This window comes from Pagrus pagrus, assembly GCF_965226575.1.
Source record: "Pagrus pagrus genome assembly, chromosome: 4".
Classification (NCBI taxonomy): domain Eukaryota; kingdom Metazoa; phylum Chordata; class Actinopteri; order Spariformes; family Sparidae; genus Pagrus; species Pagrus pagrus.
Window position 1 is genome coordinate 31,789,666 of NC_140188.1, and position 18,032 is coordinate 31,807,697.

At 40.6% G+C, this 18,032-nt stretch overlaps 1 protein-coding gene across 3 annotated transcripts in view; it reads right to left on the reverse strand.

The window, feature by feature from the left end:
- Nucleotides 1-18,032, reverse strand: part of bcas3 (BCAS3 microtubule associated cell migration factor) — a 372,855-nt gene that overhangs the window by 245,064 nt on the left and 109,759 nt on the right. For 2 of the 3 annotated variants that reach the window (XM_084350098.1, XM_084350100.1), the window contains exons 17-20: nucleotides 16,115-16,159; nucleotides 5,803-5,927; nucleotides 5,434-5,599; nucleotides 5,252-5,349 (exon numbers count right to left, since the gene is read on the reverse strand). In XM_084350098.1, the coding sequence (XP_084206224.1) occupies nucleotides 5,252-5,349; nucleotides 5,434-5,599; nucleotides 5,803-5,927; nucleotides 16,115-16,159 (434 nt within the window). The remainder of the gene's footprint in view (nucleotides 1-5,251; nucleotides 5,350-5,433; nucleotides 5,600-5,802; nucleotides 5,928-16,114; nucleotides 16,160-18,032) is intronic. The other variant, XM_084350099.1, reaches the window with a different exon arrangement.

Sequence of the window (18,032 nt, forward strand, 5' to 3'; positions counted from 1 at the left end):
AGGCACAATGTCTTCCGCAGCCAAAAAAAAACTACCCCATCACTAAATCCTGTTTTCTATCATGGCAAAGCGATTCCTCCTATAGTATAGTGTGGTGACAGTTAATTTGTTTGCTAGAAAAGGCTGATCATAGTGACAAATAAGTGGCGGATATGGGGTTGAACAATATGAGGGTTAACACCATGAGGCAATACAGTATATATGTTTACCATCAGAGTTTTTGAGGACCTTTTATATGACATATCTCTAAATCTGATATCTCTTATGGGCAGTACTGTTAATGTTTTGTATTACCATTCAGTAATAAAGCAGGATTTCTGTATGGTAACATTTCTATTTAAATATTTGTATTTCCCAGAGATTTTATCTGCTGGAAATGCCAAAAATCTCATCTGCTGATTTCATCCAAAAATGGGTCATACATGGTTTTGGCAACATTATGATATTTATTAATTAATTTATTTGTTAATTTTTTATACCTCTCTATGTATTTTCTGAACGTGTCTGTAATGTAAATGAAAAATAGAACTGTATGACTAAAAAACCTACTTCGGACCAGTAATGGCAGTAAAATGAGAAAGAAAATCTGTCTATCAGTATAGCCATGACTCACAGGCAATTGGCTAATGATGGCCGGTGTCAAACTATAATTGATAAAATATGACTCATAATAATAACTTCCTTGTTGATGAATAAGATGAATGAAGATTGATTTGTTTTGAGTTTGTTTCTTTAATAACCACTCTGATGATTATACGCTTGCATACCCACATAAACAGAAAAATAATCTTCCCTACACTCCCAAGGAACAGAGTTGTCTGTGTCACAGTCTTTATTGACTGTGAAGAGAGTGGTGTTTTGCTGTGCTGAAGGCTGGTAGCCAGTGGCCTGTTAGCCAGAGCAGTGAAGCAGGGAGTCAGAACAAGAACAAAGGCTGCCTAGGTATTGATGTAGCCCGACCTCCCAGGGCCTTGGGCCAGGGACCGGACGGGCCGATCTCCAGGGATAGATAAGGGGCTAACAATCTGATAGATCTGGAGTGCTGGCTGCATGGTGGACAGAGGATAGCCGTCTTGTCTGGGCTGTCTTCTCTGTTCACCTTCATCTCTTTCATTTGTATTTTTTAAAGATTCATTTTATTAGTCTTTTATTTCCCCCCCCTCTACTTTGAACTGCCGCACTTGGTTGCCAGACATTTCACTTGCTGGGCTCCCTCTCGACTGCTCCACCTGTCTCTCTTCTCACTTTCCTCTTTTGAGTAGTACTCTGGCAGATAGGTGCTGGCATACTGACAGACTGGGATAGCTTAGTCATTATATATCATTCAAGGCGTATTTGACTGACAGTTCCTTCATTCAGCCAGCACTACACTTACCCCATCCTTTCTCTGCCTCTCTTTGATTACTGACCCAGTCATGGCGCCATGGTTTCTCTTTACCAAACGCCTGATGCTCCAAAGCCTTCACTCTGGCCCTTCTCTCAGAGCAATTAGATCTATTGACGAGGCAACTGTGGCTGGCCTGTCATGGGCCTCAGAGTCCCAAGAGAGTGGCCGAGCCAGCCAGTCAGTCAGTCTCCACAATTAGCACATTATATGACGGGGGGGGGGGGGGGCAGGCCAAAAAGCATAGCCTCTGTTGCTGCCATCATCACCAGGTTCAAAGGAGCCAGCCAGAAATCTAGGTGGTAAATTATTCACCGGTTTGTTTGCTTCAGAGCAACTTTGCGGCGAGGGGAAGAGGTGTTGGAAAACATACTGCAGACCGCTGGATAAATATCACGGCGACAAAAAATCATAGGTGGAAAAAACTCACTCTGAATAAAAAGTCTGATTACAGATTAGATTAGAGTAGTCGTTCTGTTATTGCCCTGCTCCAACACCCTGGGCCAGAAGAAAAGGGCCAATTCACACACGTAGACAAATGGGTACTTTTAGAGGCACAAACAGGAATCATGAGACTCTGCTTCAGCTGTAGATAGAGGATTCCCCAAACACTAAAAACTTGGCTTGAGACTGCTTTTATTTAGCCAGATCGTACTGCATCTCCTCTATTTGTGGGTATACTGTATAATGTGTGTCTCTTTCTTCCTTATCTCTCCAAGGCAGTGATGCACGTTGCCATCCTCTGCGAGGCTGAGTGCTGCCAGTAGCTCCTACAGATGGACAGGTGGAGATAGTGACCATGAAGTGGCGCCACTGCTGCCTTTTATCATCCCATCCTGGAGGCTCCGGTCTGGCCTGACCCCGGCCCTTCCTCTCCCCTTCCTATTCCTTTCCCTGCATACTGCATTTTTAATCAGTCTGGGTCATCCAATATAGAGCCACGAGACCGGAGACCATTGCCTGTCAATCAAGCGCTGCCACCTCTTTTCCACCTTTCGAGAGACATAGTCATTGTTTGTTCAACAATTAGGTGAAGGGGATATTTATATAGATTTCTTACCCTCATTCCTTGACTCTTTCACTACTTCTGTTTCTGGTCTTATAGTATAAACTTCCTTGTCTTGTTTCCTCTCTTGCTATGTGTTCTTTCTTCTGATGGTTGTATCCACAATGTAAATTAGATCTACATAGCACAATTTGTTCTGCAAGTAAGAACAATGTGTCTTTTCAGTTTCCTCTGCAGCGGCATGATCTTTATGCTCAGTAAGAGGCAGCTGGACAAGAGGCGTATGGCTGTGCTGTAATTCATCCTAAGGTCAAATCGACTCTTTCTCCTGGATCACTTCTCTGTTGCGCTGCCAAGCCCTGGAGGAAACGGCAGAGGAGAGGGCTGGCAATGGGAAGCATGCTGAGAAACAGGATGTTGAGAGTCCGTGCTCGGGTGCAAAGCGCAGAAATGGAAGGTGGCACTCCAAGAGCAACTCGGTCACTGTTGGTGGTGTATAAGACACTGGCCCAGAGGGAAAATGGCAGGAGCACAAGAAGTGGGTAGAGGGCTGAACAATTATGTTTATAGCGTCTTGACCTCTCATTGGTTTACACTTGGTTGGTTTGGGGAATAAAGAGACACGGCGGTGTTATCTGGCTATTGTTAATTGGATGTAAATGTTAATGCTATGAATCTCTCTCATTATGCAGCCACAGTTCCATTGCCCATTCTGGCAGAGAGAATGGTGGAGAAAGCTGACGCCCATGCCCGTCACCCCAACGTGTCCTCATCGCTATGACACTAGGAGAGACCATTAGCACTAATTTGAGAAAATATCCTACCAGTTAGACCTGGAGCACTGCAGAAGTCAACGGAGACGAGTAGAGAGATTAGGGTAAACACAGCCACCACTTACCCTGGAGCAGCCGCAAGAGCTAATTACAGATTTTGTGTGTTTATAATTATGGAGTGAGCTCAAAACGCCAGCTTATTCCAGGGGGTGGATTGCTTCCGTGTGTGGCCATCCGTGTGCACTCGAGAATACATGCGAATTGGCCTTTCAGAGGGCAACCTAAAGTGCTCACTGCTCCGTGCTTATTATTGAATAAGAAAGAGTTTAGGGTGTCAGCTAATTGGTCGGAGTCCGGCATTTTGTAGCATTGTGCTAGCATGTCCTGAAGCAGGCATGTAGTGTGGCTGGGAAAGGGTAGATTCAAGGTGCAGAACCGAACAAAGAACTAGGATTACTTCTGACAGAGAGAGGATATGCAATAGTGAAAGTATCTTTCTCTGCCTTTGAGAAAGGAAATGTTATAGCTGTCTACTAGTAAGGTCTCTCCTCAGCATGTGGCACCAATAAGAGGCCAAGGACTGGCTTTCAACACAGTCAACATGGAAACTCAGCAGGGATTTGGGGTCACTCCCTTGACTAATAATGCATATACAGTAGTACATACTGAAAACATACATGGTCTTGTTGGCCCTCTGTAAATAAAACATACAAAGAGCTATATTTTATGAGGCATATGGGCAAACGGGCAAATACATCAAGAGCATCAATGTAATTGGTATTTGAATGTCCTTTTGTAGCAGATCAATACTTTTTTTTGCAATAGTCCTTCTAGAAGTGGCCATTTATTTATATTTCAAATGTCACTAAATGTTAGCCATAGTAATGTTTATAACAACAAAGTCGCAATATAAACTCAATCATTTCTAACTTGAAATAAATCTAAAATGTCAAAATACTGAATGAAGTTTGGGAAGAATGAAGAACACACATCAGTCCCCCTGACTCTGTTGTTGCTACTGGTGTGATTCACTGCCTGCAGTTACCTGGGTAGATTGAAGAAGGGGCCGGTTTGTCTCAGCCAGTAGCTTAGTTTACAAGAATATGCCAGACTTTAAGATCTATGGCAAACAGTTGGACTACACACAGAGATATTTTGTTTGCTATTAGCTGAGCTAGCCCACTGTGCTTTTGTAGCACATAGCAGTGATGGGTGACAGACTGCGGACAGACAATTGAAACATCGCTTTTCTACGTGTTTAGGCTTGTTTAACAATTGTATTGATAAAGTACTGACTTATGACTCATGAAGGTTTTATTGCATGTCTCCACCTCGTGTAATCTTTAAGTTATCTCGACTTCACCTGGTTCACCATGGCCTCTCTGTTCTGCTGTTCACTTACTTTATTTAAGTCTGTGTGTGTGTGTGTGTGTGTGTGTGTGTGTGTGTAAGTTTTAGTGTGATGATAAATCACACTAAAACTTTAAAAAGCACAGATACAGGAACTGGTGACATCAGAACTTATCAATACTATAGTCTTAAATAATTTGGCACTGGGGCCATTTGATACTGCATTTTGGGACCCATTCCTATGTTAACTTATCTTAACTGCAACAGCCCAGTCCATTTACCTTTAAAATGAGTTCAAAGAATGGTCCTCAATTGAGGAACCAGCCAGCCGGAATGAGAAGGGAGAACGAGAGGGATAAAACCAAAGTCAAGACTGTTGCTGTTAATTTGCAGATCCTAACTAGAAATGACATTAACCATCTGTCAATCTTTCTCAGTTGCAATTTTTTGTTTTGTTAGTGGTTGAAGGCTATGATTCTTTTCTTTTGGTTTTCGGCAGGCTACCCACTAGTTGGCATAATGCTGTTGCCTCTTGCTGTTTTACTTGAGTCCTGTTACACAACTGGCCAAATTCACAAGGCATCATCAGCTTTCTGTGTACTTTAAAGCTACAAATTGGAACAGCGTACTTTGATGTCAAAATGTGTACCTACTACATAAAATGTGCACAGTTTGGCAGGATTGTACTTGTTTGTGTAAACAAAATAACACAAAAAGAAGGATTTGTTTAGCACTTACAAGCCAGAAGATACTGATAGTACTGCACCAGGTCTGAAGCCAACACCAAGGGGTGGTTGGAGTTGAAGGGTGGCTGCAGCTCGTTCCACTGTGGAGTCCTACTCCAAAAGATAAGACAACTATGAGAATTATTACCTATTAGTGGCACTTTTCCAAGGATAGAGTCATCAACACAGTGTTACCTGGATAGAGTCCAGCAGGCCCTTGGACAAGTGCTGAGCTCCAAAGGTGTGTCATCGCTAATCTTCTGAGCAGTGCTAATAGGTCGAGGTTCCAGGACATGTTCCACCAAGTTACCGTAGCAACTGATGATATACAGCGAGTCAACAACTGACTGCCTGGACTGATCTGTGAAGAGGATGTAAAGGAAGGCTGTGAAAAAAGTACTTCAATTGCTTCAGTTAAAAATTGCATTCTTCATTATGAGGTACTACAGGTAGTTAAACATTTGTCAAGATTGCATACCCATATGCCATTCAGAGAAATGTTTGGACTTTGGCAGGATGTTGACTCAGGAGAAATGTGAAAAGCATCTGGGATCATGGTCTCACCTTTCTCTCTTTTTATGTTGGGGTTGGTGATGAACCAGGAACGAGATGAGGCAAAGATGGCAGCCACACAGAACTCTCCTCCACTGGACTTGCTTGGGGAGATCTGAGGGGGTGGCTTAGCTTTGCTTCAGAAGGGAAAAAAAGAATATGATGTTGACACAAAATAAAAACTGAACTGCAGTGTGAGAGTCTCAGGGGTGTTCCATGTACTGTATGAGGTTTTAATATGTCAAATCAAATTACTTGTGATTGACTGATTTTAGTACTGTAACCAAATGAGACAAAATAGAGAAGAGAATTGCTAGTTCCAATGGAGGACTGCATGTCCCATGAACCATGTTGCAGAAGAGCAGCACACTTCCTTTCTTAAGCCGTAAACAAATCCAGTAATTTTTGTGGAAATGTGAATGTGAACTACAAAAGTCCACTCAGCAATGGTCAGTATTTCACTTTGATGTTTCTAAATTAATCTGCGAATGATTGAATTCAAAATGAAATACGTAGCACCTTTGAGACCAAGATTTAAATTTGTGTTGGTTCCATGAAAAATAACAACCAGTCTGATTCAGAAGAAGCCATGATTTTCAACAACAACACAAGAAATGGAACACCTTAGAGGCAATTGTAAACAATAAACACAAACTGTATAAAAGTGCTCTGCATGCAAGGTGCTAAGCAAGGGGTATTCAAATGCCTGCAAATAAAAAATCCACCTTAGTGGATAAAAAAAATGTTTTGCTCATCGACAAATGTTGATATATGAAATATTCAGAAAATAAACAAGGTCACTCCAAAACACAAAAACACGTATTACAAAATGTCCACCTGCTCAATCATCCCCTATACACACTTCAGCCACCATTCTAGATCATCCTCCTATCTGAAAAGGAAGGTATGTGTGAGACAGTAGAAGACGACTTAATTGTGCTTCTGTTATAGGTTACCTTTGGACAAATGGTGGCTCTGTGGAAAAAATGCAATCTTCCTCATTCATTTCAATGAAACCACAGTGGTAGTGCAGTGGATATGCCACTGTTGCAGTTTCCCTGGCTTTACTCTTAGCACAGCGTATTGCAATACCATGCAAAGATCGGCTGCATTCATCAGCTAATACAGGAAGTACAAGAACTCTACCCAGAGTGAATGTAGATTATACCTTGTGTCATTGTGCTAAACTGTCATGTGGGCATTGAGATGTAAGATACTACTGATACTGTAATATTCCAGAGTTGTACTGGCTTTGAAGAGTCTGAAATAGACTCAAATTTACTTGGTATAATGCACATTTTGAATCAAAGTAGAAAAGGTTATTATCATATAAATATCTTTGTATGTATGGGATAATGCCCAATGAGGTGTCTATCATCAGGCATTACTAATAATGTGGAGGCCAGAACCTCCTCTAGATTGTTGCCTGATTATGGACACCTCGTTGGGCATCATCCCGCTTGGTCACTTGCAAAAGAAAAAAAAATTAAGACCATTTTCTTTTTCTTCCCTATACATTTTGCGACCAAAATATATGGTTTCTTACAAGCATAACTCTGTTTACTTGGCAACTTCAGAGAGTTTGAGTAACTGGAACAATCATCACAATCCTATAAGGTTCTAATGCCATGAAAACCCTGTTCACTACTCCAGTAAATAAAAAGAACATTAGATACAACTTCGCAACGGGGGAGAGACACGTTCACAGTTCACTTGAATCACAGAGGCCTTCAGCTCAGCTGTTAGCCAGCGTAACCTGTTAACATTACGTACGGTTGACAAACAGCACATTTAATTGACGGTATGTTTAACAACAAGACTAGCTAGCCAGACCTGTCATTGTATCCAAATCAATATCAAGATTTTCACAAAAAAATAGTCCATAGCCCATGTGTGCTGTTGGCCGACAGTGTTGGCTACTTACTGCAGCTTGTGAGTTACAGGTGCCATCCTGTGGTGCTCAGAGGATGATGCCCTGAAGGACCACGCTCAGCGTTGTAAATAAGCCATTCAGACTTTGTTTCATTTAATTTATTTCTCACGTCAAGGTCTCTGCATCCAGCTGATGGCATTGCAACTCATTTAAGATCCAGGCTATAGCGCAATAATTAGAATTGTGAACAGACAGTTTCACTGGAACTAATTGAGTTGTTCCTTAGGTGTCAGTATATCACACGTTAATTGACATCCTGCAGCCAGTCAGAGTCAAGTATTCACCCAGACCATGGTATAAATAATTTCAACCACAGAGGTTACACACTGAGCGTCCTGGTCTGTATTTTATCTTTATCTGCTTCTATTTGCAGCCCACACTAATGCAGCTAGGTATTGTTTTGTTCAGTACTATTGTCAATTTTATGTACACTTATATCGGAACTAAATTCTAATTCAGTGTGTTTAACGGGCAAGAGGGCAAGACTGCAACCAAAAAGAGACAATACATTTAGCTTCCATTGTTACAGTGTTCCCAGGCCGCCAGTTCATCATCACTGATGACTAGTGGAAAATGTGATTAGTTATTTATCATATTTTCAGTATACTTTTAGAGAGGTTTTCCTAATGTACAGTAGGTATAACTTACAAGTTATGTATGCTCCTTCAGTGACATGCCTGCTCCTCCATACAGTGGGGACTATTAACCCTTTCAGTCACACTGGATGCACATGATCTACAATATTTATCTCTCAATAGAACATGCATCTAACAACAGCAGCATCCAAGCTGCCCTCTCTGGCTACTTCACTTTGTGTCAGACACAGGAGAGAATTTATTGGGAGTTTTTGGATTATTCAGCATGTCAGGACTGTTTGAGAGGAAGCGGACACAGAAAGGGTTTTCAGCTGCAATTGGATTCCCCATATGGTAATGATCAGAGAACAGTAGCAGGGTCTGGTATTATTGTCCAGCCTTATAACCAACCTGGACAGTAAAACACGGTCAAAGCCGATCAGGCATGAGGTGGGATAAGGGCTTGAAGACTCACGGTGGTGTCACACACTCCCACAGGGGTGCTTAACATTGACCTTTGGAAACCACACTGGTGTGGAAGCAACACACTCACTTCTGTCTACACTCACTGGTTGGGAAAAAAAGCAAAGGCTTAAAAAAAAAAAAAAGACAAAAAGTTCTGCATCAATTTTTCAACTGCATTTCCCCATTTTGTTAGTCTGTAGTGCCAGTTGAAAAAATACTGTAATTCAGCTTATCCCCAGCTCATGAAAGCTTGCTGGCCAATGTGTAATTGTGTTTTATATTTTTGGCTTAGGTGAAAAAAATCTAAGTTAAAATGGATGTTAGCAGAAATGCCTGATGGTTGTTAAAAAAATGTGAGTTTATTAACAACAATAATGTAACTGATGCAAAGCACCTGGTACCATGACATACTGCAAAGGGCTGCAGGTTGGAATCAAACTCAAGAGGCTGCTTAAGACTTAGCCTTTGCACATGGAGCACATACCAGGTGAGCTATAGGGCACACCAGAACTTTGTGTCATTAAAATCATTTACAAATGTGTTGATCATGCAGAATTTTTGTCTGCACACAAATAAGACTTGGACTCAAGCTAAATGTTAAGCTTGGTCCATGCATTAGGTCATGGAAGTTAATTTTTGGTTTTGAAATCACAACTTCTGAGGAGTCCTGTGTCCTGTTCAGTGGATACGCAATAGAAACCAGTACAGAGACAATAAATTAAGTGTTTTACATCATCGGCTTTTTGATTTTTGTAAATGTATGCTTGTTCTGAATTTGTGACAGGGGCAACAAAAGACCGGGAAAGTTGTGGATTGCCCCAAAAACAACAGTTTGGAACATTCCACAGGTTAATTGGTAACAGGTAGTAGTATCACAATTGGGTATGAAAGGGGCAATCTTCAAAAGACTTGGTTGTTTACAAGCGAGGATGGTGCAAGGTGCACCAGTTTGCCAAACACATGATTGTATAAAGGATATTATTATGGGCTCAGGAACACTTTGTAAAACTGTTGCCAGTAAACACAGTTTGTTTGGAAATGACTGCATTCTGTTTTTACTTGTGTTTCACACAGCGTCACAACTTTTTTGGAATTAGGGTTGTACTTGTAAATACATAAATTCAATAAGCTGCATTTCAAAAATCATGAAACGCTCCAGTGTTGTGCTTTGAAGCCACAAGCTTGATTGTACTTCTATTATAAAATGTATAAGCATCAGTGTTGATGTTGTATTAATTTATATATTTTAGCAGATAAAATGTTAAACTCCTATTGTCTGCAGGTGGTGCAAGAGTTAAAATCCCAGCAACATTTGCATGTATTGTCAATGACAGCATTGACACATCTACATCTGCAGGTCTAAACTGCTGCTACTATAACTCTCCTAACCTATAGGATGCACTGGTTGGCATAAATAGAATGCTCTGACAGTGACCAAACAACCCCTTCTGTAAAAGGTGTGCAGCCTGCTGAAGTTGGTTGCCACTAAACCAAACAATCCAGATAGGTCTGCTTCACAGGAGGCTGACTAGTAAAACTAGCAAAACTAAATAAACTACTGTTTGTATTATGATGTAGCAAAGACTGCCGTTCAACAATAATGCTTGTACGGGAAGATGTTGTGTCCAGTAGTTCAACTAACTTTAACAGTGCAAGGTGATACAAGTCTGTTGCTGGTAAAACTCTCTGTCTGTTGCCTCCCTTCAGACTGTCAGCACCTAATAAATTACTCCCTGGATGCAAGGAGATGTTGATGTCTTTGTTTGGCCAACACTGTGTGAAAGAGGGATCAGAAAAAGGAAATGGTGAAGTTAGTCATAAGAAAGGCCTCTATACAAGTTCCATTGCTTGTATTTATTAGTGCTGGGTCAAGGGGAGAAGGCTGAATAACAAAATATCCACAGTAAGCCCCGTCTGTAAAAGGAAGATGGAAGTGGAGATAAAGTCACTCTCAGGATATTGCATTGGCTAACTCCAGGGTGCCCTTGTCTTCTCCTCCAAGCTCTTCCTCAGGCCTATTTGTCTGTCAGTGCATCCAGAAGATAAAACATTTAACAAACAGGTCCAGTTATCTATCAGCTAGGTATGAGGGAGTGTTTCCATTTCTGCAATTTTTCCCTAAGCATGTCCCCTTTTTCTGCCTTTCAATCTTTACAATTATGGACCAGAGTAAGGCAGTCAAAAGGAAAATAAAATAGGAGAGAAAGAATATAGACGTAAAACACGTTAAGGTTAAAAAACTTTAAAGACTGTACATTCATTCAACTTTTAAGAGCCCTACTATGATCCGTTCAAACTAAAACGGCAACAAGCATGTTAAAAGGTAAGGGAATAGGGGAAACGAGGGATCAGTACTCCCGACTTTGGCTGTGTGGGAGCAAAGTCTAAGTTCTTCTATAGTGAGGTGTTTAATTGCTGAAAACCCTGGTGTTCCATCTCTCCTATTGCTGGAAAATATGTTAAACCCCTCAAAGGCCCTGTGGTTTACTGGTTTCAATAACCCAGGAAACACAAATCCTATTCCAGTTCAAGCTGATGTTGGTTTTCAAGGGTGAGAGCTTGGGGCTGACGAATATACCACACAGCAACTTACACTGTGTACTCAAAGATATTCTAACCTCCTCGTAGTCTTCATGTTGACTTTGGATGTAAATGAAAGTTGAATAATAAATCAAGAAAAAACACTGTTTAAATCTGACTTTTTTTAAGTTTTTTTTTAAGGATGACAAATCAGTGAGAAAGGACTTTTAAGAGGCCATTAGGGGAGGATTGACTACTCTCTCTCTCTCTCTCTCTCTCTCTCTCTCTATATATATATATATATATATATATATGTGTGTGTGTGTGTGTGTATATATATATATATATCTATATATATATATATATATACATATGTATTGTATGTAATCAAACACCAATGCATATACTTGTAAGTCTTTGATAGCAAGCTATAATACTGGCTCCCCACTGTGGTCTCATGGCTGATGAGCGAGGTTTGGGCCTCTTTGAAGAGACCTCAGCTAGCGTCAATCCTGCCAACAGGACCAAAGAGCATAGCTTGGTTCTCATCTCCTCTGGGTACAGTGACCGCTAAAGTTTATTCATCTGTGTTTTAAATCATCCTTTTCCTCTTGATCTCACTTGAAGTGGCTTAACAGTGTTGAGGTTTCTGCCCTTACGACAGAGTGGCACAGCTCCAGGAGACAAGGGCTTAATTCTGCTCTCCATATGGAGGCCAACCAGGTTTTGGAGTGGACCGGCGGTAAAGGAGTGGGTTGGCAAATGATACCAAGTTACGAAAAAACGTAACCCGATATCAATGAATTATGAAAAACAAATGTACTAAAAGAAAATAGGGGGAGGGGAAGGAGATGTCACTAAACAAACGGCAAATCTCCTTTTCCCCTCTCCCTCCACGAGATTTCCCTCTGTACAATTGCCCTTTAGTAGGGGGTGGAATCCATTTTCTTTGCAACTTTAATTCACTGAAGACTACTCACATGCCATTTCCACTTTTAATTTAACAAATGAGGACTCTTGACTGAGCTAATAGCTTTTCCTCAAGGGCATAATTCAATCTGCGACATCAACCATCAAAGTCCCTTTGCATTACTATGTCCAGGGCTAATGTGAGGCGCCTCCAGGGGGGGGATGGAAGTCCAGTGGCAGCTTCCATTTATTTTCAGGGCCCTCGCAGTAAACAAATATGATAGAGCTCACTTGAGCTGGCAATCCAGTGACAAAGAGCTGTATGGTTGTCTTTTGGCTGCCGATTGTGGGCCATATGGTTAAATCAAATCAGAAAAAAGGAGCCAGTATTCGGACTGCGACCAGGAAGGGAAAGGAAGACAGAGAGAGGCAGAGAGGGAGAGGGCAGTCATGTAGAGGACACATCCTTCAGCGTCACATTTATTATTTTACAACAGCCCTTGGAAAAGAGGCAGCCTTGGGGCTGTGTCGAACACACAGAGCTAATGACAACCACTGGGGAAACTCAGTGAAAAGAAGAAGAGAAGGGCATCAAATGTTCAAGGAGAAACTAGAGCTTTTTTTTTTTTTTTAAATACCTTTCCTATTCCCTATACCTCACCTTTTGTGCCATACAAGGCTTGTAAGTTCATTAAATAGTCTGTGGAGTGCGATTTTGTATATAACACAAATCTCAACAAAAAATCAGTTGTTTAAAATACATACACTGTAAAAAGTAAATATAGATTTTAGTGCAATCAACTTATCTTTGCTAATCAATGTAAATACTAGGGGTGTACACAGAAGTTACTGTTTGTTACTGACCTCGATACAGAGGTCAAGGTTCAGTACAAGTTCAGTACAATGGTAAAATTGCATCAAAAAAGATACTAAAGACACAAAAGCAAAAGTTAGCAAATGAATAGCTAGTTAAAGAAATTGTCGTTAAAAGACAATAACAAAAGCAAGCAAATTAGTAATTATAGATTGAAAAGAGGTTATGTATCTAACTTATTGGAAAGCCACAATAAACAGTAATGTTTAAAGCCCTGATTTAAATGAGGTGACATTTTCAGCAGACCTCAGATATTCAGGAAGCTTGTTCCACAGGTGGAGAGCATATAAACTTAAAGCTGCTCCACCTTGCTTGGTGATGCATTAAGCAGTAAACACTGAACATTAAACTCTTACATAGGTCAGATTTTTCACATCTAGAGGCAGCTGAAAAACAGCAGGAAGAAGTAAAGAGAAGGGAGGGGATTGCTACAGCAGAACGGACGGGAAGTTAGCTAAAACGACAATGATTACAGCAGCTTTAATACATTTTACGATAAGTTATGGTATTTTTTTTCACAATAATGAAAAAAGTGCTAACTATGATAAAGGTAAGCATTAGTTCAATCTTCAGCCCATTACACTTTTACCTTTTTAATAAATTCACTCGGTTCATTCAGTTTCATGTACTGTCAGTGAACTACTGCTGGAACAAAGTAGCTCCGATAGGAGCAGTGTTGACTGTCCCGTTTGACTCCTGAAACTGGGCAAAGAAAATCAAATTTGTTTGTAATTATTGTCAGTGTAACTGAAAAGTTGCAGATTCAACTTAATATCTACAGACACAGAAAACACTGCTCCTGTACTGCCTGAAATGCCTGGTTTGAAGTTGAGCCTTTACCTCCGTAACTTATGTGTGTCACTATGTAACAGACGTTACATAAATATATATTTTCATATAATTATTATAAATATATACACCACTCCAGTCTGTTAGCAGACATACAGTTGCTACTGCTGTAGTGGCGTTATTTTAGATCACACTACCTTGCTCGGCATGACCTGCCCTACTCTGCCTCTGATTGGCTAACATCCTGCCTGTTAAGTAATGCGCATGTGCAACACTCACCAAAGATTGAACAGAGGCAAGATGTCTCTCTCTGTAGCTAAAACGGAAAGTTCAAGACACAGTGTGAAAAGGGATGCTGCCGCAATGTACCATATTAAAAAAATTTGTTTTTTGAAAATTAAAGCATGTGCACATATTCTGCTAGGACCCCCAAATAAAAGTATTAACCTAAAAATTTGGCATAATATGACCTCTTTAAGTAAACTCAAATACTTAAGGCTGCAATTGAACTTAGACTTTTAAGTTGAAACAGCCAAAATTATTTGACAGTGTAGAAAATGGAAATTTGAGCCAGCATGATACCGTTTTTGGTGTCCTGTAACAGGAAATAAAAGCTAAAAATAAGATAACATTTCTAACTGAACTCTGCGTACTAGCTTTCAGAAGGCATGCAAAACGATGAAGCAGAAATTGGCAATTGGATTGTCATAGCTCACATCTCAAGACATACACTATTAGGGAAACAACATGTTTAACTAGCTCCAATTTGAGCGGAAGGCAGTTATTGTGAGGGTCAAGATTCCAATGCTAATGATGTGTACCTTTGAAAAGTATACGCTCTGAAATCACTAAGGGCCTAGATTAAGTGGGAGGTAGATGAAGACAGAAAGAAAAAGGCTTCAATTAAAAAGTATGAGTGACTGCCCACAACAAAAGACGAAACCCAAGACTTGGGGAAGGCACCACATGCTATTCATTTTCTAAAGTGAATGGAGTCAACCGGGAGGAGCTGGAGAGCAGGGAGCCGGGAAGGAAAAAGTTCACTTCACTGAGCCACTCAATCATCTCTACATAAGTGACTCTGTCATAATGGGGCTTCTTTTAAAAGCTTGTAAGCATCTGATTTCACGAGACAGTGTTGAAAAGAGATTTGGCTTCAGCACCCAGCAAAGAAAAAGTTCCTTGAATAGGAAGATCTGCATCCTCTAGCATTTGATCCTCTGTGCAGAGCATTAAATCGCCTTTTCCCCCACTTATAAAACAATAATCTAAGGAAAATGCAGATCTAAGAGCAGAGTGGAGTTGCAGAATGGGGTTATAATTCTCTGTGGGTTCATCACTTTGAGCAACCTCTTTCACATTACACAGACCCACTCTTACTTCCAGATTATCAATTAGTGCAGCTTTAAATGAAATTGTGTAGATATAATTAACTAAAAAAGTTAGCAAAAAACATTTTGTAGGAGAGGGTGACATCACTCACATAGCTATATCCACAAAAGACACTGCTCACGAGAATATCAGAATATCACAATGTACAATTACTGCGTGCAAACACACATCAGACGGACAAAAAAATGTAACCAAGGCAGGCTAAAGGAAAATTTGAACAACATGTGTTTCACACAAAGGCGTTATTCTTGGAAAAACATCATGGAGGGTCTAAACAGAGAGAAAGAAAAAGACAAGAAGACAGAGATGTCTTTTCTAGTGGGTGGCTCAAAGAAACCACACGGTAACCAGACAAGAACTGCTATGGCATTGCCCTCAAGCCCTGCGATATGTTTTCTGGACTACCACCTATGATACAGACCAAAAGCATGCAGTTTTTTTTTTATTTTTTAGATTTGCAACCTTTTTTCAAAGATGAGGTACCAATTATGATGTGAAATCACAACTGGTGATGCAAGATATCTGATTACTGTATATAAGTATCGAATCCAACAAAACTCCTCGGTTCACTTTGTACTGCTGTGGCTCAAACACAACATGTTGAATCATCCTACTACAAAAGCTCAACATACACAGAAAAATTGAAGGGTTTGTAAAAAGCACAACCAAAAAAAGGCACAAAAAAAGATGAGAAAATAAGAAACACTCCTCTTTGGAGGCTCCCCCGAGGAATGACTGCACAAACTTTGCGGAATGTGTTGAAAATATACCAGGAGACAAATGAGAGGTAAAGGAGGCGGTGTGCTGTGGCGGTGTATACAGTTGCATGCTGCTGAGGGAGCCAAGGAGGGGAGAAGCAAAACTCACCATGGAGTTTTAATGGCAAAACATCCCGCCCCAAAGAGGTAGGGTCTTCATGAGACGGGGGTGAGGGGAGGGTGAAGGGGGTGGGGGGATACAGAGATAGACGGAAAAACCATTATTAAACTAGCACACTTGAGCAAATACACTTTTCACATTACATACTTTTTGACGTGTCTGCTTAAGTGCACAACACATATGAGGCAGGAAACAGAATGTCTGTGCGCTAAGATGGATTTGAAAACCTGCGGGATGGCTTGATGATTCATCTGCTCAAGCTGCTCTGTAAAGTGTGATACCATATATTTGGCAGATGCAGGATGTCCACAGACTTTGATTTTTTTCTTCAGACATATGTCATGTTTTTTTTTTTCCTCCCCAACTTTAAAGGCACTGGGTACATGTGCAGTAAATACAACACAGAGAAATTATGGGAAACAGTCCTGATTGTTGAAATTAGGAAAGAGTATGAGGAGTTTATCCAAGTTGTATAATAACTAGGGACACCAATAAAACTAACAGCACTCTGGCATTGTTGAGACAAAGAGTTGTGTTTGCATGTGCTTCTTTTTTTAGTATGAGTGTGTATTTCTGGCCGTGCATTGTCTTGTGAATGTGCGTGCCTGTTTGGAAGCGAGGGTGTGGACAAATGTGTGTTCACTATGATTATGTTAACAAGTACACATTGTGTGTGTGCATGTCTGCGTGTGTAGTGTCTTTTTCAGGGTGTATTTCTATCTATCTGTCAGTTTGTGCGTGTTTCTAATGTTTACAAGACATTAGGAGTGGGAGTGTGTTCCTGTGTTTATTCTGCATGTCCAGAGATAGTGACAGAGCTCCGTAAACAGTTTACAGTAAATAAGCCTTTTCCCTGCAGCAATAAAGGTCCGATGAGACTGAACTCTGTCCCTGCCAGCCAACCTCCCCAAGTCATGAAAAACAGAATCCCCATCCAACCAAAGCACTCTGCAGCTCTTCTTTATTTTATCGCTTTCGCCGCATCCGCCTGGGCCCTCCCAATGATAGTACACACTCTTCAATTAGTCTTGGTACATGGATGTGTAGAAAAATGTAACTCTGGGGGACAGGGAGCAACAATTTGCCCTGGAATGTCTTACTCCTGGAGCGCAAGTTGACAAATGAACATGGTGGTTGGTGTAATGGGGGCCCCTGGTAAACTGCCACTTATCAAAGAGTTACAGAGGGGGGTGGACGGTCTCTACTGTCTACCCTCCACTGAGCCTATCAAACCTGCTGAGCCCCCACTCTGGGCCTCCAGCTGGGTAAATGGATGGACACCAGTGGGAGAGTGATGGATGAATGGGGTGAGATCTCCATGGGGGTAGCAAAGGCCAAGTAGGCTTTGGGGTTTACAAGATGCCACTTAGAATTTCTCTCTCATATTTTCTTAACACAGACAAATGAAAATCCAAATGGGACTCGTTGGTGGAATTTATTGTTGGTTGGAAAAAAGTTGCAGACAAACTAAAAAGCAAGTAAAAACTATACTGTGAGCATTATGGCTCATGAGGGTCCCCATCAAAAAAACATTACCACCACTGTTAATTTCCATTCAACCTTTAAAGCAGAATACTGTGTGATCATGTATACAGTAAAAATAGCATAAAAGCAATTGATGATAGCCTAACAGTAATAGCTATGAAAAACAGTACTGAAAAGTTTAAAAATTCAGTAATTAGGTATTTGAAGTAAAATGGCTGTGCTGTGAGCATAAGAGACATTTTGGGCAGAATGTTAAAAGAAAAGTCAGATCAGCGTTAGTTAGTTATGTTCTTTTTAACTACAGTATTCTTAAAAATAAAGTTATATGCAGTGATACACAAACTCAACCATGACATTCACGTTTCTAAGTAACATATACCCCACGCTATGACATGCATTGAAGTTAGGGATGCTGGCTTGT